The following is a 23898-nucleotide window of genomic DNA, read 5'->3' as shown; positions in this document are numbered from 1 at the left end:
TTCTAGCGGCTACAGGTGTAAGAGAGTTAATGAGCGAAATGGAAGAGAAAGTCTTAGAGAATAGTGTTAAATACAATGCTTTAGGCTCCAATAGCACCCTGTCAAAGATTTTAAGAATGGATATCAACTTTATTGATTACGAACCTCTCAGCGGTTCTTCCTACATGGAGCTGACTGACGATCTGAAAAACAAAAAGGCTATCATCAACATGAAAAACGAGGATAACCAATGCTTTAAATGGTCAGTCACTCGAGCGTTGAATCTTAAAAATAGAGACAAAGAACGAATTGATGAAGACTTGGTTCTAAAATCAGAAGAGTTGAATTGGGAAGGAATGGAGTTTCCTTTAAAGGTAACTCAAGTCAAAAAGTTTGAGAAAAACAATCCAACTATGAGCATTAACGTCTTTGGGTATGAAAATAAAAAACCTTACCCTTTGCGAATATCTGAATTTGTTGATCGAAATCACTGTGTTGATTTGTTGTATATTACAAACGAAGACACAGAACATTATTGTCTCATTAAAAATTTCAGTCGGTTTGCTGGTTCCTCAGCATCGAAACATCAACACAAAAGATATTTTTGCAGAAGATGTCTTCAAGATTATGACCAAGAAGAAAAGCTCCAAAAACATCGAGAAGACTGCTATGATAATGCGTCAATGAGAATCGATCTTCCTAAAGAAGGAGCAACTGTTGAATTTAAAAACTATAACAAGTCCATGAGGGTTCCCTATATTGTATATGCAGACTTTGAAAGTTTCATCAAACCTATCGATGACAACACTGAATATAATAATAAAGAGTCATACACCAAACAATATCAAAAGCATGTTCCAAGCTCCTTCTGCTATTATATCAAATGCTTTGACGACAGCATATACAAAGAAAAACCAGTCATGTACACAGCAGAAAGCGAAGAGGATGATGTAGCTCAAAAGTTTATAAATATGCTTGAAGCAGACCTTATAAAGATTTTCAACAAGATTGATTTAATAAAAAAGAAAATCATGACTGATGAGGATGAAAAGAATTTTGAGGCTGCTATCCAATGTCATATTTGCAAAAAAGATCTTAACGGTGATAAAGTCTTAGACCATTGTCATTTAACTGGAAAGTACCGTGGTGCTGCTCATAACAAATGCAACTTGGATTATAAACTTCCAAAATTCATACCTGTCGTTTTTCACAATTTGTCTGGCTACGACTGTCATTTTTTCATCAAAAAATTAGGTGGGAAACTCAATTGCATACCAAACAATGAAGAAAAATATATCAGCTTCTCTAAAAAAATCAAAGTGAGAGAATTTATTAATAAAAAGGGTAAACTTCAAGAAGTGTGGAAAGAAATGAGGTTTATTGACAGTATCAGATTCATGAGTGATAGTTTAGAAAAACTGTCTAAAAATCTAAACGATGATCAATGCAGAAACGTAGCCGAATATTACAAAGAAAAGCAGTTTAACTTATTAAGAAAAAAAGGCATTTACCCCTACGATTGGGTAGACTCCATTGAAAAACTCTCTGAAACACAATTACCTCCTATTGAAGCCTTTTACTCTAAACTGAAAGATGAAATAGCAAAAGTTGAAGACTATGCGCATGCGCAAAACGTTTGGAACGAATTTGAATGTATAAGTTTTAAAGACTATCACGAGCTATACAACGTGTCTGACGTGCTCATTTTAGCTGATGTCTTTGAAAATTTTAGAGACACATGTCTCACTCATTACAGTCTTGATCCTGCTTGGTATTATACCTCTCCTGGTTTGGCTTGGGACGCCATGTTAAAGGAAACTAAAATTAAATTGGATTTGTTAACCGATATTGATATGCTCAATATGATAAAAAAAGGTGTACGTGGTGGAATCAGCATGATCTCCAATAGATATGGAACTGCTAATAACAAATACATGGGTAAAGAGTATAATCCTTCAGAACCTTCAAAATTTCTTCAGTATTTAGACGCTAATAATCTCTATGGATGGGCTATGTGTAAACCTCTTCCTGTTAGAGGATTTAGATGGATGACCGAAGATGAACTTTTAAATTGGAAATCTATACCTTGCATCCTCGAAGTGGACTTGGATTATCCTAAAAACCTACACGATACACATAACGAATACCCTTTAGCTCCTGAAAGACTGACCATTGTAAAAGTGGAAAAGCTGGTACCCAATTTAAACAACAAAGAAAAATACGTCGTTCATCATGAAAACATGAAACTATATGAACGGTTGGGGTTGGTTATTACTAAAATTCATCGTGGTGTTACCTTTGAAGAAGAACCTTTTATGAAAAAATACATTGGTCTCAACACCCAATTAAGAGCAAAAGCTAAAAACGAATTTGAAAAAGAATTTTTCAAGCTTATGAACAACTCCGTCTTTGGAAAAACAATGGAGAATATTCTAAAACGCGTTGATGTTAAACTCATTACCACGAGAAAAGAAGTTCTAAAATTATCCAAAAGTCCTCGATATAAACGACACACCATTTTTGATGAAAAACTCATCGCAATTCATATGGAGAAAACACAATGCTTTTACGACAAACCCGTTTACTTGGGAATGAGCATCCTCGACATCAGCAAAACTCTCATGTATGTACATCACTACGACTACATGAAACCTAAATACGGGGATAAGCTGAAATTACTCATGACTGATACTGACTCGCTCTTTTACGAAATAGAAACGAAAGATTTTTATCAAGACATTGCTGACGATGTAGAAAGCAAGTTTGACACGAGCGACTTTCCTAATAACCATCCTGCCATTCAAAACGTTGGATTCAAAGTGGGTTTAAACAAAAAAGTTATCGGAATGTTCAAGGATGAGGCTGCTGGCAAGCAAATTAAAGAGTTTGTTGGACTGAGACCGAAACTCTACTCCTATGAGGTCTTTAATGAAAAAGAAGAACACAAAAAATGTAAAGGAATTCAGAAATGCGTAGTTGAAAAGAAAATCACTCATCAAGACTATAAAGAATGCTTAATGGAAAAGAAAGAAAAGCTCGCAACCATGAACGTTATCCGTTCCCATAATCACGATATTCACACCGAAGAAATCAACAAAGTAGCACTCAGCGCTAACGACGACAAAAGATTCATCTTAGAAGACGGAATTCACACGCTAGCCCTAGGACACTACAAACTAAAACCTTGTTTTAAATTTATGGATTATGATCAAGTCTTTGGGTTAGATTAGCTTACGACTAAATATATCAATCTCCTGGAATTAGAGAAACGCGAAGAGACCTTTTTTTTTTAATAATGACAACATATTATTAAAAAACACACAACGACATCTTGATTTCATTAAGTATAGGAAAAGTATCAATGCGTCAGAACCGGCAATGTATAGTAGTAACAGAGGCACCAATGTTCCCTTTTAAATGGTGGAATTAATCTTAATAATTGCGAATTTTTTAAATCTAAATTTTGGGCTCCATTTTTCACGTTTTTGCATAAATTCATTCAACTGCTGACATCAGTTAATTTTATACTATTTTTTTAAGGTAATTTTACGAGCTGATGATACTGGTAGCCATAATCCAGCAAAAAACTTTTTTGATAAATTATTATTTGTGTTAAGTTTTTAATATTCAATATTTTCTTATTAATATAAAATACACTCTTTTACACGATGTCAAAAAGTCAAAAAAATTATATATATATATATATATATATATATATATATATATATATATATATATATATATATATATATGTAATTGCATCGCATAATTTATATGCAATTGAATCGCATAAAATTCACGCGAGTGAATTAGATGCACTTACATGCATATATATATATATATATATATATATATATATATATATATATATATATATATATATATATATATAAAATTTTCTTATCATTTTAAATTACTCATAAATTTTGCGAGTAAAACAATTAAGTTAGTTTACGAATTAACTCGTGATATTAATTCGTAAACAAAATTAATTTACTCTTAAACTTTATGACTAATTAGGAGTTCAATAAAATTATTCAAACATAAAGATATAAACTTACATCAACGTAACGCCAACCCTTAAAGTAAAAGTTACTGACGTCAAGAAACTATTCTCGACTACCTATATGGCGGTAGGATTATATTTACAAAATACCGTCAATTTTAAAGCAAGAAAAATGAATTTTTAAAACAAGAAAAATGAATTTTTAAAACAAGAAATTTTAAAACAAGAAAAATGATTTTAAATATCAAAATAGTAAATTACCAAAATAAAATTATAATTGTGTGTTTGCCAAGAAATGTAAAAAAGTTGCAAATGTCGCGTAACGGAAAGAAATTTAAAAAAATAGTATATTTCTAGAAACTAACCAACAAACTGTGTTTGTAGTAAATATAACGGAAGGTACTACATATATCGTTGTGTGAGAAAGAAAACAGTGCTATTGAACATGTAACCCGTAGGCCGAGATCGAATTTTTCTTTAATCAACGGAAATAAAACTATAATTATTAGGGAGTCTTTTTGATAAACTTAAATGTCTTACGAACGGAAAATATAATAATCAAAATACTAGGGTAAAATAAATTAATTCAAAAATTAGAAGGTGTGCAATTTAAAGCAAGCTATAAAAATTAAATGTATACGTAGAAGCGTTTTGCTTTCCTGTAATTTATAGCTCCATACAAGGACAAAGTACTACATTAGATAGAGAACAATTCTAACACACCCTCCAACTTATCATTAATTGATTACGACGATGATATTTTTGAATTTCCTGTTTGTCTGGCTGCAGCTGATTTTATCGTAGTTTTGTTTGTCTAGAGGTGAGTTAATCAGTTTTGGACTGGGTTTGAGTTGGTCCTATTTTCGAGAGAAGAACCAGGTCATAAATTCTTTTTTCATTAGTCATTCTTTGAGTTGTGTGATTCTTTGAGAGAAAAAGTAGATGAAGTGGGTAAATTTAGACAAGATTTGAATAGATTTTGAAAAGAGTGCAAAGACAGTTGATTCACCAGAGATTTGGGTTGCGCATCAATTTGAAAAAGATGTTGTTTACAACGATACATAATTAAACTTCTAATTAAAAAAAAAAAGATTTATCTGACAATTTCAAAATTTGCGAAAAAACCTTCTTTAGTTAATTATTTCTATTCTGATCCGAATTTCTTTTCTGAAATTTTTTGTCATTTTATTGAAAGTTCGATTTATTTACATAAAGAATTACTGCTGATTCAAAGCAAGCCTTCTTAAACGTCGAAATTTCAAAGCAAGCCTTCTTAAACGTCGAATTTTCTTAAGAAAAGTTTGACCTGTAGGTTATCTCCATTCACAAAATACAAAAAAGATTCAGTGGATGTATTTAACGATGTAAACTTATGTATTGGCATGAAAATTTAAACTCAAGTCCAAATAATAAAGCGTTAATTGTAGCATTTCCATGTAAATATATTTCCATGAATAAATATCATTTTCACGATAACTTTAAATTTGGATCGATAATACTTTTCCTGTTTTGTTTGTTGTCTCTAGTACCCAGAGATATTTTGTGAGAAAATATTTTGGTAATAAAGAATACACATAAACAGTTTTAATTTGTTAACAATAAATTTAAGTTTAAATATTTTTTTAAAATGATTATTTTTAGCAAAAAGAAAACATCTCCATCAAAAACTTTTTTTTACTTCAACTTTATTGAATCGATCTGTATGACTGCTATCTGTATTAAGAATCAACGCTTTGTTTTTTCGTTAGCAACAACTAATAACGAATAAAGTACCATCTTCTACATCATTCATTTAAAATGAATCGAATTTAAAATGATTGACATATTTCGACATTCAAAGCTCTAAGATTCCAGAAGAAAAAAAGCGAAACCTCGAATACCTTCAATTAATTTAATTCAACGCTCTACAAAATTCATGCGCTGTAGTGCTATTCAATTGAATCAGTCAAACTTATATTTTCAAATCAAACAAATTTATGTTTGAATTTAAACTTGTCACATGAAAAACTTTTGCTGTTTCAAACAAATAAAGAGTTTTTTAACAAGTTTCAGAAAACTCGATTTTACCTAAACACTGATGTAGAAGTTTACAATTTATATTATTCGTTATTAACGTAAAAACTAAACACCGAGGATTAATCTGTAAATCAAAATGCAAACGAAGTACGGGTTTTTGAACAAAATTTGATCATAACGTCCTAGAATTTAAAGTTTAAACAAAAGCTAAAGATAGCTTTTAATCCTAATAAATATAATATGTTTTCGCTAAAATGTAATAATGAGATTTCTATAAACTAAGCATGTAAAAGATTTTATACAACACTTTTATAAAATGCTGTTGTTATTATATTGTATATCATATATCAGCCATCCTTTTATAGCTCTACAAAACAGGAGCTAAGAATTAATAATGCAAGAACGTTTGAATTAGTTTTCGGAGGTGTGGTCTTCTTTTCTTTAGGTTTCGTAGGAAGCTTAAACTTTTTGCATCGCAAGTTTGTAATGCTATATATTTTTTAATAATAATCTGTAAATAAATGCCCAATAAAAATGCAATCTCGTTTTATATATACCTATACAGTTTTCCTAACAAAATTTTATTCCGTTGTTCAGTTGAAGCTTTATAATCTGCCAATACAAGCGGCCTACCGAAATAAAATACCCAATATCAGCTGATAAACATTCACTTGATTTGCCAACTTTATAATCGAGAAACATATTGCTTCATCGTAACTTAATAATAATTGGAATGAATGGTTACACACCCAAAGCTTACGATGCAGCCAAACTTAGTTATTAAATGCTTCATAATAGCGACTGCTTACTACTAAACAGTCAGTGTATGAAGTTTAAATTTACCAGATGTATACATCTTTTCTTTCGTTGCGTGTTATCTTTATTGGGATATCTTGTTCTATTTCGGATTATATATATATATATATATATATATATATATATATATATATATATATATATATATATATATATATATATATATATATATATATATATATATATAGATAGATAGATAGATAGATAGATAGATAGATAGATAGATAGATATTATAACGTCTTTAAAAATGGTAAAAAAAAATAAATGTTTAGCAAAAAAATTTGCTAATTATATTTTTTATTGTTAAAATAAGAGAATACATTGTTTATTTTTATTATGGGAAATGTAATGGAATATTTGCATTCAAGTTTTATTCAATTGAAAGTGTTAAATAATGTATACACTATATAAATAAATATTTTTATATTGATCTCTAATTAAGATTTTTTGTACTTTTAACATTTTTAAAGTTATTTCTTTGCTTTGTAAAAATTTGGGAACTGTGGGAACTTTTGGTTAAGCTGCATTTTTACTGACGTTTTCAAATCTATACATCTTGGTCAATCAACCGTAACTCTTCTTTTTTTCATAACTGCTGCGGTACTTAAAAAATTACTGATTACTATACCTCATATTTAATTAATTCATCAGAGTAAATCTTATTAACTTTATTGCATATCACCATTATATTCAACTAAATTTAACACACATTCTCTATTCATTTAATCATCTGCGATTTTAATTGGTAGAGGAAGTCAGTTGTCGCATGGCAATTTTATAATACTCATCTATTATGCGAATAAAAAAACTCCAAAGAAGTAATAAATGATTATTTAGAACGTTAAAAAATGAAATCGCCTAAATTTTTTCCGTTTACATTTACATTTTGTTAATACTGAATTCTTTTTTTTTTTAGAATTTAAGAAAAAATATTGCCAATAAAGTTTTCAGAACAAAAAATTGGTTGAATACAAATTATCATGGAACAATTTGTAAACTCGAGTAAAAAAATAGTTTTTGAAAAACAATGCTTCGGGTTTTATCGACTGACTTTATCAACTTCAAATTAAACCTAATTTTTTGCATCCAAACTCTTTGACCGTTGGAATTCAATTGATCAAAAAAATTTTCAAAATTATCTTCATCATCAATGATTAGTTAAACAAGTTTTGTTAACGCAAGCTTAGCCTTTTGCAGATTCTCTGTTAAACCCTGTATTAACATGTCCATGTTGTTCTTTGTTTATGTTATATAGTTTTGTTGAAAACCTTTTTCTTTTTTAAAAGAAAATAGTTCTACTAGCAAGACTTCTCTCAAGCTTTCTAATATCAACTATGAGTACTTAAGTTATATATATATATGATTAATCTATTGAATCAACAAAAGCAACAACAATATTTTGATGGTTAGAACTATTTTGGTCATAACTATGTTTGTAGTTCTTTCATTCAAAGATGAGATTTATTTTAAAGATATTCTGCGTCGATATTTGTTCAAATTCACTACTTAACTAATTTAGAAGTTGAATAGGTTGTTGATAAAACTTTAAGATCGCACTTTTAAACATGGAAGCGGTGTACTGCGCTCATACAAAAAATTGTTTTCAACGGAAGGTTTCATAATCGTGTGGCTTACATCTTTTTAGCTAAAAAAGAATCAAAGAAGAAATAGCAATTTATATTTTATTTGTTAGTGATCTATAAAACAACTTATAGCTTATATGTGTACGAAATATGTCAAGCACTAGCGCAATATTTGCTATTTAATAAACGTCGAAATTGTTTTTAAACAAGTAGTGTGTAAAAGAAAAATGTTATACAAAAATGTCTTATCGTCTTGCAATTTAATAAAATTTATTTTTATTTCCTTTTAAAACCTGTTTTTCTTTTTTTAAGAAAAATGTAGTGTTGCTGAGTATATTAACACATCAATCTCAAAGTTTGTGACTCAACTCATTATTGATAATGGTTGCAGATAGCCAAGCAAACCAGGTAAATATAGTTAAAATCCAATCATTTTTTCCTTTTTTTTTTTTTTTTGTTCTTGAAAAGAATTGTAAATGTTAAGTAAGTCATATGGTGATATAATTTACGTTCTTACTGTAAATACTTTTAAGTTCTAATCTTTTTGAGAGTTGTAACTTTTTTCAAAGTATTTATTGAAAAAAACACCTGAAAATTACTTTTTTCATCATGGCTCTCAATCTATAGTCATTTAAAGCTCCTAAATCAATTAAAGTTCTCAAGGTACTATTTTTTAAAATTCCAGATTTGGTTCCAGTTCAAGCTATAATCATTGTAAAGAAGTCATTATTTTTAGAAGTTTTAACAACGTAATATGCGTATTTGAAGTGATCAATTAATCGAACTTTTGAATACTGTTTAATATAAAGAAATAAGAACAATAGTTATATGTCAGTTTTAAAATAGATCCACATCACATATTTGGTGCCAAGTTCTTGGCTCTTTTTTTATAAATTGCTTACTAACCAAAACACTTTTACATTAATACATTTATATATATATATATATATATATATATATATATATATATATATATATATATATATATATATATATATATATATATATATATATATATATATATATATATATGATTATACCTTTTTATCTACTAAATCCCAATATTTTAAGTCAATGGAATGTTAGTTCTTTTTAAAGTTACTTTCATTTTTAGTATCAATAAGAAATCTTCATTTTAAAAAGTTCAACAATATAACTGGTTTTACAATTACCTCTGGTAAATTTGATTAGTAAAAAAAAGATTATTCTATAATTTACAAAGTGTGTATTTGTTATAAGTTTCCAGCATAATAGTGTATAATAATGTTATTATATAATATATAATAACAAATCCTTCTAACATAAGAAATATCAAATGGATTTGTTATATCAGTTAATTGTCATCACTGTTAATTTATTAAAATACAACTAGAAAAGTTTCTATCTTGTAGCAGCTATTAAATATTTTCATAAAAGACAAAAAAAAAATTGTTTTGCCCTAGTAGCAGTTTCAAGCAATTACTTAACACTTCTATTGCTGAAATCATTACATAAAGAAGACAAGTATGTAAAAAAAGTACTTGTCTAACCCACAGAGAAAAATGTTTACTAAAATGTTTTTTATGGTACACATTAAATGTCTGCACTATCTGTCAAATCTAGTTTTTAAAAAAGTAAATATTAATTGGGATATTAAATATAAGGACTTAATAAAAATATAATAGAACTCTAAGATATAAAAGAAAGATATTAAAAAAAAAAGATGGGTTCATTATACTGGGGGATTTCTTACAGCCCATTCATTTTTAGCTAAAAGTCAACCAAGTACCTCAAGAAAGAATTATTAATTGGCAATGAGTGTAAAGAATTGTTAATTGACTATGAGTGCATAATTTTGGGTGACTTTGTAGAGAACTTCCAATTTGTTGTAGTGGCTGATATGCAAAAATGCCACTGGAAAAAACCAGAATATACACTTTCTCTTAATGGTATAAATTTTAAATCAAATGATGTGCCAATTATCTAAATCATTTTGCTTTCTTTCTGATGACAATGAGCATGACATGCACTTTGTATATAAGATACAAGAACATAATGGCTGCACTGCACAACATAAGAAGTTTAAAACTTTATTATTCTTTACCACCATAAGAAGACTTTAATATTAATGGTAAATGGTTTGTTTTTTTTTACTACAAGTCTTGGTAATTCTCCTCGTGACAGCATTGACAGCACAGTCAAGGGATTAATTGCAAACTATTTTAAAAAGGGCTGTAACTGGACAGGTTTTAGATGGTTGAATTTTTTTGAAACCAATATAAAAAACATTTAATTTTTAATGCTTCAGAAAATAACATTAAATCCAAGATTTACTATGTGAAGAATCTTGCCAGGAACAAGAGCCTTTCATCATTTTATTCCAATTGTGTAATTTCATTTCAAAGAGTAACTTAAACTATGTAGCTTGCAAATAAGATCACATTTAATGGGTCAGGCTATTAACAAATCCAGGCATCCACACAGTCCTGGTTAAAGTTTTTCTCAGCCAACAAGAGATGTTTGTTGGGTTATCAAATTATCTTTTATGCTTGATCTATTGATTTATGCTTGATCTATTTTTTTGGCAACTTTTCTTTTAAAAATCTGGTATCTTTAGCCTTTTTATTTTGAAAAATCTCTCATTGTAGACTAGTACAACTAAGTTACTTTGAGTTATGTTACTTTTTAAATTTTTTATTCACCATGAGTAATTTTGAAGATGTTGTTTAAATAAAAATCTAAAGCTTAGAAATATTTTTGACTTTTCAAAAGACTACAAAAAAGAAAAATGTAAGCTCTGACAAACTGTATTCAAGCTGAAGGATCTTGCAGCACTTGTTAACAAAAACATTTGAAAGTTTACCGCAAAATTGAAATAAAATCATGTTATAAGCCCACCATAAGAATCCTAGAACCTTCAAGAAAAGTTTAAAAATTGAAAAGTTCTCCTTTTAGTCTGATAAAGAATCACTTAATGAAGTTTAAAATAAACTTTGTGCATTTTTAACCAAATAAAAGTTATTCAAAAGTTATAAAGAAACGTGATAAAAGTCATCATTGAACATGTTTTTACAATCATAAAAGTTTACAATCACTTTTGATGAATATACATCAGGTCAAAATTAATTCAAGTTGAATGGTTATTTTTAATTTGGTGATTGGTTTAATGCCTTGGGGTAATTAAAGTAGTTTGGACAATACCAGCTCCTACAGCTACTTATAAAGTTAATCATTGGACCTTGAATATGGCTTTGTTGCTTTGATTACTGATTGCTCTAATGTTATGAAAGTATCTGGAAAAAACCTTTATACATTATGTGTTCATGCTCATCCCATTCATTTAGCTGTGTGTGACATTCTTTGCAAAATGTGTAGAAGAAGTATTTGGTGAAGTGTTGGAAGAAACTCAAGAAATAATTGTTGATGAAGATCATGAAAATGACGTGGAAGATCTTGATTCTGAGAACAATGCTGAAGAAGAACCTGAGTTAATGCTCTTTCAAAAAAGGGTGCTGATGATTTGAAATCAGAAAAACAAATTGAATTTGCAAAGAACATCTTAAATAACCTTGAAACAGTATGAGCAAACAGTTGCTTTGGTTATTTTCAGTTTGCTTTATTAATTTCATGCAGTTCAAGCAAATGAAGATGATAACAATAAAAACAACACATGCAACAAAAATAAACTTTCTCTGGTAATAATACTTAATATTTTTATGAAAGAGTAAGACTAAGTTCTAGTGGTTAACAATGCTGGCTCAACTTTTTAAAAAAGAAAATAGAACTCTTTGAATCTAAAAAAGAATCTAAGGTTTATAAAGGGTTCTCAACCTTAAAAATGCTTTAAACCGGTATCACTAGAGGTTTAAAGGAACTTTTCTTCACTTGCTTTGTTTTTTACTGATTTATGAAGTAGATTTATATTTTAGATATAGTTAATGACCTTATTTCATACACAAATGTTAAAAGAAGCAAAACAGCTAAGACATTTAAATAGGTTTTTAAAACTTACCTTCATATATTTACACTAGTTGTATGTTTGATGTCTTTAAATAGTCATAACTTCAAATCTATTGAAATTTTTGGATATTTCAATAATTATTATCTCAAGCAAGAAATAAAAAGTAGTAATTTTTTTGGTTGAATAAAATTAAAAGGAATTGATATGGAACTGTCCTAAATTATTTTGATATGAATTAAATATGCAACTTTATATTATTTTATCTAATTAATAAATCTATTACATAAACTCAATGGTGTTTTATGAATGAGTTACTGCAGAAAACAGCAGTCAAATGAAAAAAGCATTTAAATTTCATATACACAAATAATAAAATTTCATAACAAAAATATTTTGCTAAATTTTCAAACTAACTAGTGCTAAAAAAGTATGAATCATAAATACTTTAAGGTTATTTTTGATTCTAACAATAATGGTTATAATAGATCAAGTTATGTTTAAAGCAACCATATTTTATGAATACTTTTTATAATCATGTTGCAAAATATTTGATCATTGTTGCAAAATATTTGAACAAACTGACGCTGCATTACTTATAGTTTTTTTTATAGATTTAATTTTCATTTAAATACAAAGATCTCAAATAATAATTGAGATTCTGATGCTACTTAAAAGATAAATTTCGTATCAACTGTTGTTATTTGCCCTATGAATACTTCTTAGCACTTTTTTAACTTTTCTATTTAAGTTTCGCCTTCCATATCTAGTTTCTTTTTTATTTTCCTGGCCTCCATTTAAATATCTGTGTCAGCTACTTCTTATTAACAAAAGTTACTTCCTATTAACAATAGATACTTTTTTTTTTTTCAAAATCTTTATATATGATTTTTAGGTTATCCATTTCATCTATAAAGTTACATATAATAGTTACAAATCAGTTTTAGGAATTGATCTTTATTTGTAGGTTTGTCACACCTCAAGTCCATCGTCTCGCTCAGTAACTTCATTTGGAATTGAAATTTGTAAAATATGCCACAGTGAACCAACAAAAGATGATGCATTCATATCACCATGCCTTTGTTCAGGTTCATTGCTCTATGTTCATCAAGGTTGTATACAAAAATGGATAAAGGTAACTGGTGCAAAAAATTGTGAACTATGTCAGTATCATTTCAATATTGACTCCACAACTAGCCCAATAAGAAAGGTAAATTTTACTTTAAAAGTTTTAAAAAAAGGTGTGTTGTATATATATATATATATATATATATATATATATATATATATATATATATATATATATATATATATATATGTATATGTATATGTATATATATATATATATATATATATATATGTATATGTATATATATATATATATATATATATATATATATATATATATATATATATATATATATATATGTATACACCCCTTTTTTAAATATAAATGTCACAAATTTATCAATGAGGTCTAGGATAACCTCAGTCAGCAGATTTGTCAACACTTTATAAATAAATTAATTGTGCTTGATTTTGTTGCAAGGCAAGGTCAATTATCTTTGTTAATTTTCTTCAAATTCCTTCAGTTTTTTTTATAGATTTTGGTCTCAAGAAATAATTGTGACTAATGTTGATTTTCTCACAATCATGCAATTTGCATATTTTTTTGTTTTAAAAACATCTTAAAAACTAGTTGTTTGAGCAATTATTAACCTAACCTTTTTATATGTAATTTATGGCTTGTATATGTAATTTATGGTTTTTTAGTTGGCATTTTACATTAATTTTCATTTTACAGTGGAAGCGTTTAGAGTTATCACACGGCGAACGTCGTAAGATATTGTGTTCTGTTGCTTTCCATATTGTAGCTGTCACGTGTATTGTTTGGTCTTTATGGGTCCTTATAGATCGGACGGCAGAAGAAGTCAAAGGTGGAAATTTAAAATGGCCTTTTTGGACCAAACTTGTTGTAGTGGCCATCGGTTTCATAGGAGGTGTTGTTTTTATGTACGTGCAATGTAAAGTTTACGTGCATTTATTTACACGATTAAAAGCCTATAATCGTGTACTCTTTGTGAAGAATGTTTCAGAAATTGACAAAGAAAGATACAAACTTCGTTTAGTTGAAGAACAATGCAAAGAAGTTGTTTAAATTCGAATTAGTCAAATTAACACGTATAATGTGTATAATGCGATTTTTTGAAAAATTATCTTTCATTTTAACAGACTACGCTCCATTTAATATTTGTCACTTTAATTTATTTTTAAGTATCTAAGGGTATATATACGTGTGCTAATGCTTAGTGTCTATATATATGTGTATATATATATATCCCATACGTATACTTTTATGTATATAATATACATATATTATGTATAGCTTTTTTTAGACTTCAGATGATTACATTGAGGCTCATGTGTAATAGATATTTATTCTCTCATCATGTGCGGGTTAGTTTTTGTAAATTAATATTAAGTTTATTTAATTGGGATAAAAACTAATTTCATTTCTAAAACTGTTTATTTTTAAAAATTCTTACTTTGTGTTTCACTCATTATTCTAATATTTTCATTCTGGAGATTTTCATAATAAAAGAAAGAGAAGTTACAAGCTTGTGTTTGTCACAAAACGTCCTAAATCTTTAAGATTATTATATATGCATAATTTATATATGGTACAGTGCCTACAATTGGTAGTAGAAAATTGTTTCATGATGTCTATTACATCGATAAAAAATTTAAAATAATTCAAATTGTATTTTTCTTCTCTATGATTGGTACTTAAAATTTGAAAAATAATTTTGGTTTGATTGCTTAGATGTAAAACTTCTAATTTAACACATTTCAAGGTTCTGTAGCGTAAAATTTTGCGTCATAATGTTTTCTCACTTGTTTGTATTGTTTATACACTGTGATTTGTAAAAAATCTTTAACAAAATAAATGGATCCACTTTAATAAATTTGACCTTAATTCGGATAAATTTCGAGGGGAAATTCGCAATTTCTATGCGAACGGTTTTCTATTCAAACAACCGTTCATTTTTTTCAAAATCAACTCGAGATAATGAAGGTAAGTATTTAGAGTTCAGCGGAGAATACAAAGACGTAAAATGCAAATCATAAAATTAAGCAGAAAGTTTAAGTTTTAAAGAAGTTGGCATATAACGAAAATTACCTATTCTGCATCAAGTAGAGTGAGTACTGTCTACAGTACTCCCTCTACTTGGTGCAGAATGTCATTTTCCCCAAATATACGTTTTCACTATGTAAAGTACTTATTGCAATTATTTCTTTGATTTCAAATTATCAAAACACTTGTTATACGTTGGAAAATTTTCTGAAAATTATTGAAGTTGATAGACCCAGTATTATACAAAAACATCCAAATATCAGTTCCTCATATTTAGCTGAAATAATGCGTGAAAATAATTCTTTCAAGACCTAATATCTCAATTAACAAACACAGCTAATCAAAATTACGATATAAAAAAAAATTAGGAATTGTGTTGAATTTTTTTCTATCCTTTGACCGTTTTAGATAAGGTTTGCATCCTGAAGAGCTACTGCTAATGAATGCTTGTATCATAACTACTGCTTCTAAATTGAGCATTTACTTTTTGACAATAAAAAGTGCAATAAAACCAAAAAATGTTTTATTTTTTCTTAAACTTTATTAAAAATACCTTCTTTTTCAATTATCCACGAATACTTGTGGAAACATGAAGTAAAAAAAAATTGACCTCTTTAAACTATCCCAGCGCTTGTCCGCGAAGCGCGTAAATTAATCGAGTAGAACTTAGAAAAACAAGAAATTGAAGCTTTTCATTTCAGCAGAGCGTCGTGTTTGTATGGTAGCCACCGATTTCTGTTTAAACGTTTTTTTCTCAAACTTTTGTGATAAGTTCAAGCCCGTTTTCAAGAATGCTGTTTAGAGCGCTTTTAACCGCCAACAAGCCGGTGACGTAAAAAAATGTCTCCTTTATCGCTTCTACTCAGAACGGGTGGGTTAATGAAGATGTCTGACATGAGTAAAAAAGTTCTTGAAATGCTAAAGTCTGATTAATGTTGTTTGTTAACTTAGACTGCTATGGTAGCAGTCTAAGTCATCTAAAGCAGAAAGTCTTAAATAAACCGAATGGAATAGAAAGATCCAAGTTGCACAGTATTCACATAACATAAACCTTATTATTAAAAAGTAAAAGCATTTAGATAAAAAAAAATTTTTTTTTTTTTTTGAAACCTAAAAAAACTTGAAATTTGAAAAAAGTTTTTCATTAAATCTCCAATGGATTTTTTAAAAACAGGTTTCTTAAGAAAACTCATAATTTATAATAATGAAAACTTGATACCAATTTATTAATTGATAATCCAAACATCGTCTAGTATGTAATGTCTTGGTTTTTTAACATTTGTAAGTACATATTTACTTCAACTTCATCACAAATTTGGTTGCTAAGTTGAAGTAAATATATCTTCTTTACTGATTTTGTAATCTTCGTAAGTTTTGCACGAGGTCCTATTGAACTTTCATATTTTTCAATTTAAACTCAAAGTGGATGTATTTTAAAATTTTCTCCTTTTTGATTTAAAAATATAATGAAAATTTACAAGAATTTAATGCAATGCCCATGAAAATTTAAATTAAATTTATTGCTTTAGTGACATCACAAAATGGATTGTTTAATCAGTCCTTCAGGGGCTTATCAAAATTATGCATGACAATTTCATAAGTTTTTGCATACGTCGAAAAATATTTCCCTCCTAAAGATAACAGTGGAAGAATCATTGTTAAAGCTCCAATCGCTGCCGTAAAAGCAGCTGATATCTTTCCTAGGATTGTGACAGGTATAATGTCACCATAACCCAACGTCACTATGGTCTGCATAGCGAACCACATTCCTTCAGGTATACTTGATATAGGGCTACTCGTATTCTCCAATTCCATGTGATACACAATGCTGCCAAAAAGAATACAGGAGATGATCATGATAAATCCTAACATCATTACATCTTTAAAACAATTTGCTAATATGTTTAAAACCACAGAGAGTGAAAAGAAACTTCTAGACAGTCGCATTAATCTTAGAATTCGAAATGTTCTTAAAATACGAACAAAAAAAACTCCAACCATTTGCTTTTCTTCGATAACAGTTAGCAAAAATGATGGAAATATTGAAAAAAAGTCTAAAACGTTTCCTATAGATATTACAAATTTTAACTTTGACGGCGTAGATACCATTCTCGTGACGAATTCTACAGCGAAAAATACATTTATGTAAAAGTTCACTGTATATAACGACTTTAAAATGGAAGATTTTCTATAACTTTCCAACGTACCAAAGCAGTCAACTCCTACTACAAAAAAAATGAGCATCAAAGATAAAAATCCAAAAAGTTTAGCCGGTATGGAAGATTCTGGCTCTTCGATAAAATGCCATATCTTTTTGATTGCACGCTGCTTTTGAATTGGTATAGGCTCTTCAACGTTCACATGTAATCCTTCAAGTTCTTTCATAGATTTAATTGCTGCTTCACCTAGAGCGTAAAATTTACATTCTTCTTCAAACAACTTCATGGGCAAATCAGGTGGTCTTATCAAACGACCGTTCGATTGATAAAAAAATAAAATAGCTTCAAACGCAATTGCTGAGCGGTTAATAAAATGTGCATTAGATACAGAGTCGAAGAATTCAATTCGACGCGTCTCGTCTCCTAGTAATGTATTCGGAAATCGATTTAATGTTTCCAAAAATGTTTCAAAATTATATCCAGAGACATTAAAGCGAACTCTTATACTGCTAAGAGGATCCATCGAAATGCTAACGGAGTCTTTCCTAAGGTTTTACTATTCAGCATTTAGAGTGGTTGTCGACTTGGAGTTAGGGGTATAATTCAACAATTGCTATAAAAAACATAACAGAATTAAACAGGGATATCTTTACTACTTCTTACAAATGCAAGTTAAAAATAAATTATTAATCAAGTCGCAAAAGAATGTGCTTTTTATGGTTTTTTGTCGGCTTATAAATTATTAATGTAGGAACCAAACATTGCGTTAAACTTTCGTTGTTTAAATTACATGTGTTTCTAATTTATCTTCAGTTGCTATTTTTGTTTCAGTTGAAAACTTTGCCGGATTACTTGAGTCACTTGTAGCAGTGTTTGTACCAGTTGCAACAGTATTTTTATCAGTTGCAACAGTATTTTTATCAGTTGCAACAGTATTTTTATCAGTTGCAACAGTATTTTTATCAGTTGCAACGGTATTTTTATCAATTGCAACAGTATTTGGATTATTTGTATCACAATAACTTTTTTTTGTCTGTTTAAGAAATCTTGTCCAATTAAAAGTCACAATCAAAAATTGATTTTTTTTTTTTTATTTACTCGAATTAATTTGTTCCTTTGGTAACGATAACTTTAAAAACTTAAAGAAAGTTAACTCGCTTCAGGGAGAAAATGCAGGAGTGTATTGGGTTCTTTGATTTGGTTAGAAGGTTCGCTGACATAAGTTCAAGTTAGTATGTGTCTGTCTTTTTGGCCTTCTTCGGCATTCTTCTATCTTCGATTTCTAGCTAAATCTACGGTCGATGATTGTAATTTTTTACCAAAGGTATGAAGACGAGGATTAAATAAAAACAAAAGTCGTTATATTTTACAAATATCTGGTGTATCAAGTTTTAGTCGAAATAGAACATAATTTCTAAGAATAATTTGTTGAACTTATGATGGCTATTCAATTCAAGTTATTTGTCTTACAAACTTTTAAAAATAAGTCGTAAAGAGCACCAAACACTACAATATTAACCACAGTATTATTGTCGCTGTCAATGGTTCTTTTCTTTTTAAACCATGTATGCTAAAATGAACTTCTTTATTGATTTAAGTCATTAAAAAATCCTTCATTACCGTAGGATATCACATCTAAATAAATTGATTATGAACACAGAAGTGATTTTGACTGTCAAATAAATTACAACCCAATCTAACAAGCTCGTAGCGAGTGTGTCATAAAAAAACACAGCATTAACTTTACAACCTTATGATGAGGTCATTATGATAGTAAGGAAAACGTCTATACACGTGTATGATTGAGTTTATACACGTGTATGATTATCACTTCATTTATACACGTCTATACACGTATATGATTAGTACAAATACATGTAGCTTGAAATACAGATATACCTTAAAATGTTGATAATTGAAATTTAGTTTCATGTCTCTTCAAATCCAGTGGAACAAGGTTTATATTATTGAAGGAATTCGCTACGGCAATTATGCACTGAAAACTGGTAGTATAATAAAACATATTCAAAAATTTGAATGCAGATTTTTATTGAAACTTAAAATTAACTATTGATGTAGTTTAATATGCTATTAAACTACATCAATAACAGAAGGGCTTCAATTTCAACTTAAAAACAAGATCTAAATCCTATAACTGATCAGATTAACATGTGACAACTAAAAATCCGGACAAACTTTGTAGCTTCAATATGTAAGTCTAACAATTTTTTATAATTTTATAATCCTACCTATTATGTTGCAAATTTAATCCTCTACAATATACCATAGTTATATATTGACTTAGGACGAGTACAAGAATTTACAATGTTTGTTGAAATGGACTGTTAAACGAATATAGATTTTTTTCATTTTGTAAATTACAAGTTTCTTGTTATCTTTTTGATCAATAAAATTGAATACTCCGTTCAAGAGCTCCGTTCATTTTCAAAGTTAGGATTTTTAGTTGTCACATATGAAGAGCAAAAACACCAGAAATTTAAAGGTGCATGTTGAGCTTTTGATAATTTCTACACATTTGAACCAATAACAGGTGTAAATTAACAAATAAAAGAATTGAAAATTAAAGTTTCATGATAAACGGAAAAGCAAGAAACAAAATATTTTAATTAAAAATAAATTCAATTAGCAAGTATCCATAAAAATCTTAACAGCTGTCATATTAAAAGTTGTTAGTGTACTTATAGTCGTAGCAACCGAACTGAATAAAACGTTTCACTAATAAACTGATGCATAATGAACGGGGTCACCTTCAGGTTCAAAGTTTTGAGGGATGGAACACTGACTGTTTGTTCTCTCTTTTTAATCCCATCTCCTAAAAATTATTTATCCTCTTGCAACACTTTTACCCATTGATTTAATTCAACTTTAGCAGTAGGTATTTTAATTAGATTTAAATTTGATGGGTTGTAGATTTGACTCATTTTCTTGCACTTTACATCATCTTTCGAATCAATATTGGGTTAAAAAAGTTCGGATCTTGTAAATAAATCACCGCTTTCTTTTTCATAAAAATTAATAATATTTCTTCTAGAAGTATTAGAACTTAGTGGCTTCAATCATTTTGGGTTTAATAACAACAGTTTTACAGGATTGCTTGGTAAAAATTGACTTCAAAACATCATTGTTAATAGATCGCTGCTTGCAACCAGGTACTGAACAATTTCCATTACATTAAAATTGATCTTTACATTTGAGAAACTGTTCTTTCATCATTTCTTTCATCATGTTCTTTCATCCATTTTTTATTTATTCTCCTGTTTCTTTTTATCTCTTTCTTTTTTCTAGATTTTTTTTCTCAACTTTCTTTTTCAGTGACCGCTTCTATGACATTTTTGTCTTCAATTGAGATATGATGTAGAGTTACTATGCTGTCTTTTGAAGTTACCGTTGAAGATGATAACAAACAAGGGTTATCTTTAATTGGTCATGAAGAATCAGTAAGATCATGGACAACTTGATATGCATTCCCTTTTTTTTCTTGTAATTGTCACAAGAACATGTTCTAACACCTCAGGGAATGAAATAACTAAGTTTTTTTCTGAAGAAAACTTTTTTGGAGTCTGAGAAGAATAAATAGCTGCTATGTATCTTCTGCTTGTTAAAACTTATTGCATCCAGTGTCAGCTAGACTAGACTCTCCAATACCAACAACTTTTTCTGCCTTGACTAAAGCTTCTTTTGTTTTCCATGATAGCCATATCACTCCTTATATTTCCCAGAACAGATCCCAGAACAATCAATGATCAACATATTCAAGAATAATTGTGATTTATATAGCGATAATTGTTGGTGTAAACTATGATTAGCTTGATCTAACAGTTGTGATACACCAATTCAAAGTTAGGAACTTTAGTACATTGTGGTGACCGAAAATTGAAAAGCTTATTAAGTAAAAAGTTTTTGGCATTTTTTAAATTTCAACTTAGCCTTCGTGAAATTTTCATCCTTCCAGCTTTAAATAGAAAACATGGACAAATTTTGGAAAAATCGAAAAAAAATTTAAAAGTTTTTTTATTACGTCAGGAAGTTCGATGGCAGTCTTAAGTTTTTGCTTAAACCAATTTCTAAGTTAGTTAAGCTGGTTAGAGGGTCAGATGGTACACTATACCCCGTACAAAAATATCTTTTAAACTTACTTTCCTACTTATTTTACGAGCGTGGAGTTCTCAATATTTCCTGTATAATTTGTTTCTTGACTCAGCAGGTTTTTCACTAATTACTCCTAGTAGAAAAGGCGAATGTAACAAAATTTAAGCATGTGCTAATACTTTTTGGAATGAAGCTAGAATCATAAGCCAAGAATCATACAGATCAAGAAATAATTTAAGCTTTTTTGCAATATGAATTCAATTTCTCTGCATTGATTTCTTGATGGCAGTCAAACGTAATCAACATACTTTTGAATCAAACAATCAGGTCTTCTGGCCTTAAACTTCACTTCTTTGGATTGGAGAAAATTCGTCAACAAATATTGCCTATCATGCTAATTCCAGTACCCCCAGCTATTGGCTGATCAACCTTTAACAAGCTTTTTCCTTATATAGGAGGGCTTCTGATCCTTTTGGATCTCTAGACATTTAGCTCAAGCCAATATGATATAAGGAGTAAGGGACTCGAAGAGACTCATCCATGCACGAAAAGGACAAATACATAGCACAACACGTCCGGCTTTACTTTGAATCCTTTATAAAGCTCGGATTTGTCAGTTATTAATTTTGGAATTGTCAACAATAGATAGGAAAATACTTCCATTCATTACAAAAACAAAATTCAAGTTTGCATTGAATTTATGTTTGTAATGAATGGAGGTATTTTCCTATCTATCATTGACATCACAAAGGCATAATCAGTGATTGCATAATTGCCATTTGGAAGGTCAACCTTGATTTTAGAACTACATTCTTGCAATCCCTGATAAACTCTATAATGGCGACAGATTTGCGCAACTCTAGCTCATTAAGTTCGACCAAAAAATATTGTTTTTAAGCTTTTAAAAGTATAAAAAAGCCAAGGAGTGGTATTTGTGGCTAAAAGGTCTGAGTCGTTTGCTTCGCGATTGGACAATTGCTGATGGAGTTGGGAGTGTCCCGAAAAACCATCAAGCAAAATACAAAAAAAAAAAAAATGGCGAGAATATTGTTGATTTTTTTCTATGTATTTTTCTACCTGCTAATAAAATTAATCACTCACATTTTTTACTAACCATTGGAGATCATAAGATATTTTCATGGTATATGCATCATGTGACATTTTTGTACGTGATAAGCTACAGAAAAAAGGAAAGCTTTTCTACCTGCTGCTTGAGATCATAGATTTCTTTAGGTATGATATTGCAGCACACTGACATCAAACCTCATAAAGTTTTGACGTGAGTTTCCTGCAGTATTGTTGTGGAAAAATTCTGTTAACGTTAACAAGTTTGAAAATTGAGTAGAGAATTGTGACCTTGTACTTCATGTAATGTCATGTAAAGGTGAGCTACCGTCATGAGTATTATTATATATATGACTATTATAAATAAGTTTATAAAATTAAACATTAGCTCTGAGGGTCTGCATCTACAGTTAATAATAAATTATGGCAACGCTACAAAAATTAGCCTTGTTTACCAGTGTATGTACCTTAAAATGCTGGTTTTATTTTTAAGATTAGGAACGAATTACATTTTTCTGTTGAGATTTGTGCAATAATTTCGTAATTGTTTTAGGTTAAATTCACATAAGTAAGTTGTATCAATGACTTTTAGATTTTCAGATGAACTTTACAGTCTTTTCAGGTCTTTATCAATCTTTACAGGTTTTTCGTACTTTAAAATGAAAATCAGGAAAGTGAACATTTTTTAAAATCATAACTGAAAATCCAAATGCTTTTTAATTTTGTTTTTATTGTAGAAGTGTAAAAAAATGAGACCAAAGTTCAATCTCAGATCCAAATATTTTTTCTCGTACCTCATGTTAAAATCCAAGGAAAAATATCAAACTGCTTCTTACAGAGACAAAATAGAATTGAATGAAAAGAATTTAACAAATGCAGTGGAATTTAGTATATTAATTGTCGAGGTTACAAATTCGTCAAAAACGTTGGATGCGTTGATCGTAGAACTAAATATCGTAAATTAGATGGTGCTGAAATTGGGAAAGATGAAAACTATCTTTCAGTTTTGACGAAGGATGAGGAAAATTCAATAGTATTGTACGCAAAAAAAAAGAAAAGAAAAAAAAATCATCGTTTATACTGTAAACAC

The 23898-nt window shown here is 29.0% G+C and overlaps 2 protein-coding genes across 3 annotated transcripts; one reads left to right on the top strand and one right to left on the bottom strand.

Moving 5' to 3' along the window:
- Positions 1 to 7732: 7732 nt before the first annotated feature.
- Positions 7733 to 15097, top strand: LOC145191602 (E3 ubiquitin-protein ligase MARCHF8-like). The gene is made up of 3 exons (XM_090079740.1): positions 7733 to 8809; positions 13306 to 13548; positions 14143 to 15097. Exons 1-3 carry the CDS (start codon positions 8783 to 8785, stop codon positions 14494 to 14496), a joined length of 624 nt encoding a protein of 207 aa, XP_089935866.1. The 5' UTR covers positions 7733 to 8782; the 3' UTR covers positions 14497 to 15097.
- Positions 15098 to 16901: 1804 nt separating this feature from the next.
- LOC145189387 (potassium voltage-gated channel subfamily A member 1-like) lies at positions 16902 to 20075 on the bottom strand. 2 transcript variants are annotated; one of them, XM_090079314.1, is made up of 3 exons: positions 19883 to 20075; positions 19533 to 19636; positions 16902 to 18246 (listed from the first exon to the last, which is right to left on the bottom strand). In XM_090079314.1, the coding sequence occupies exon 3, from the start codon at positions 18154 to 18156 to the stop codon at positions 17029 to 17031; it is 1128 nt and encodes a 375-aa protein (XP_089935440.1). In that variant the 5' UTR covers positions 18157 to 18246; positions 19533 to 19636; positions 19883 to 20075; the 3' UTR covers positions 16902 to 17028. The 2 variants fall into 2 exon arrangements, with proteins under 2 accessions (XP_089935440.1, XP_089935441.1); XM_090079315.1 differs by lacking the exon at positions 19533 to 19636.
- Positions 20076 to 23898: the final 3823 nt, after the last annotated feature.

Source organism: Hydra viridissima, unplaced genomic scaffold (assembly GCF_058129835.1).
Source record: "Hydra viridissima isolate aposymbiotic clone 2 unplaced genomic scaffold, HvirCarnegie_v1 scaffold_2, whole genome shotgun sequence".
Taxonomy (NCBI): Eukaryota; Metazoa; Cnidaria; class Hydrozoa; order Anthoathecata; family Hydridae; genus Hydra; species Hydra viridissima.
Note: the sequence above shows the minus strand (reverse complement) of the source record. Positions and strands in the feature narration are given on the sequence as shown.

Coding starts and splice junctions, on each gene's coding strand:
- LOC145191602 (XM_090079740.1), top strand. CDS start 8,783: ATGGTTGCAGATAGCCAAGCAAACCAG. Junction 8,810..13,305: donor CAGATAGCCAAGCAAACCAG/GTAAATATAGTT, acceptor CTTTATTTGTAG/GTTTGTCACACCTCAAGTCC. Junction 13,549..14,142: donor CAACTAGCCCAATAAGAAAG/GTAAATTTTACT, acceptor TTCATTTTACAG/TGGAAGCGTTTAGAGTTATC.
- LOC145189387 (XM_090079314.1), bottom strand. CDS start 18,156: ATGGATCCTCTTAGCAGTATAAGAGTTCGCTTTAATGTCTCTGGATAT.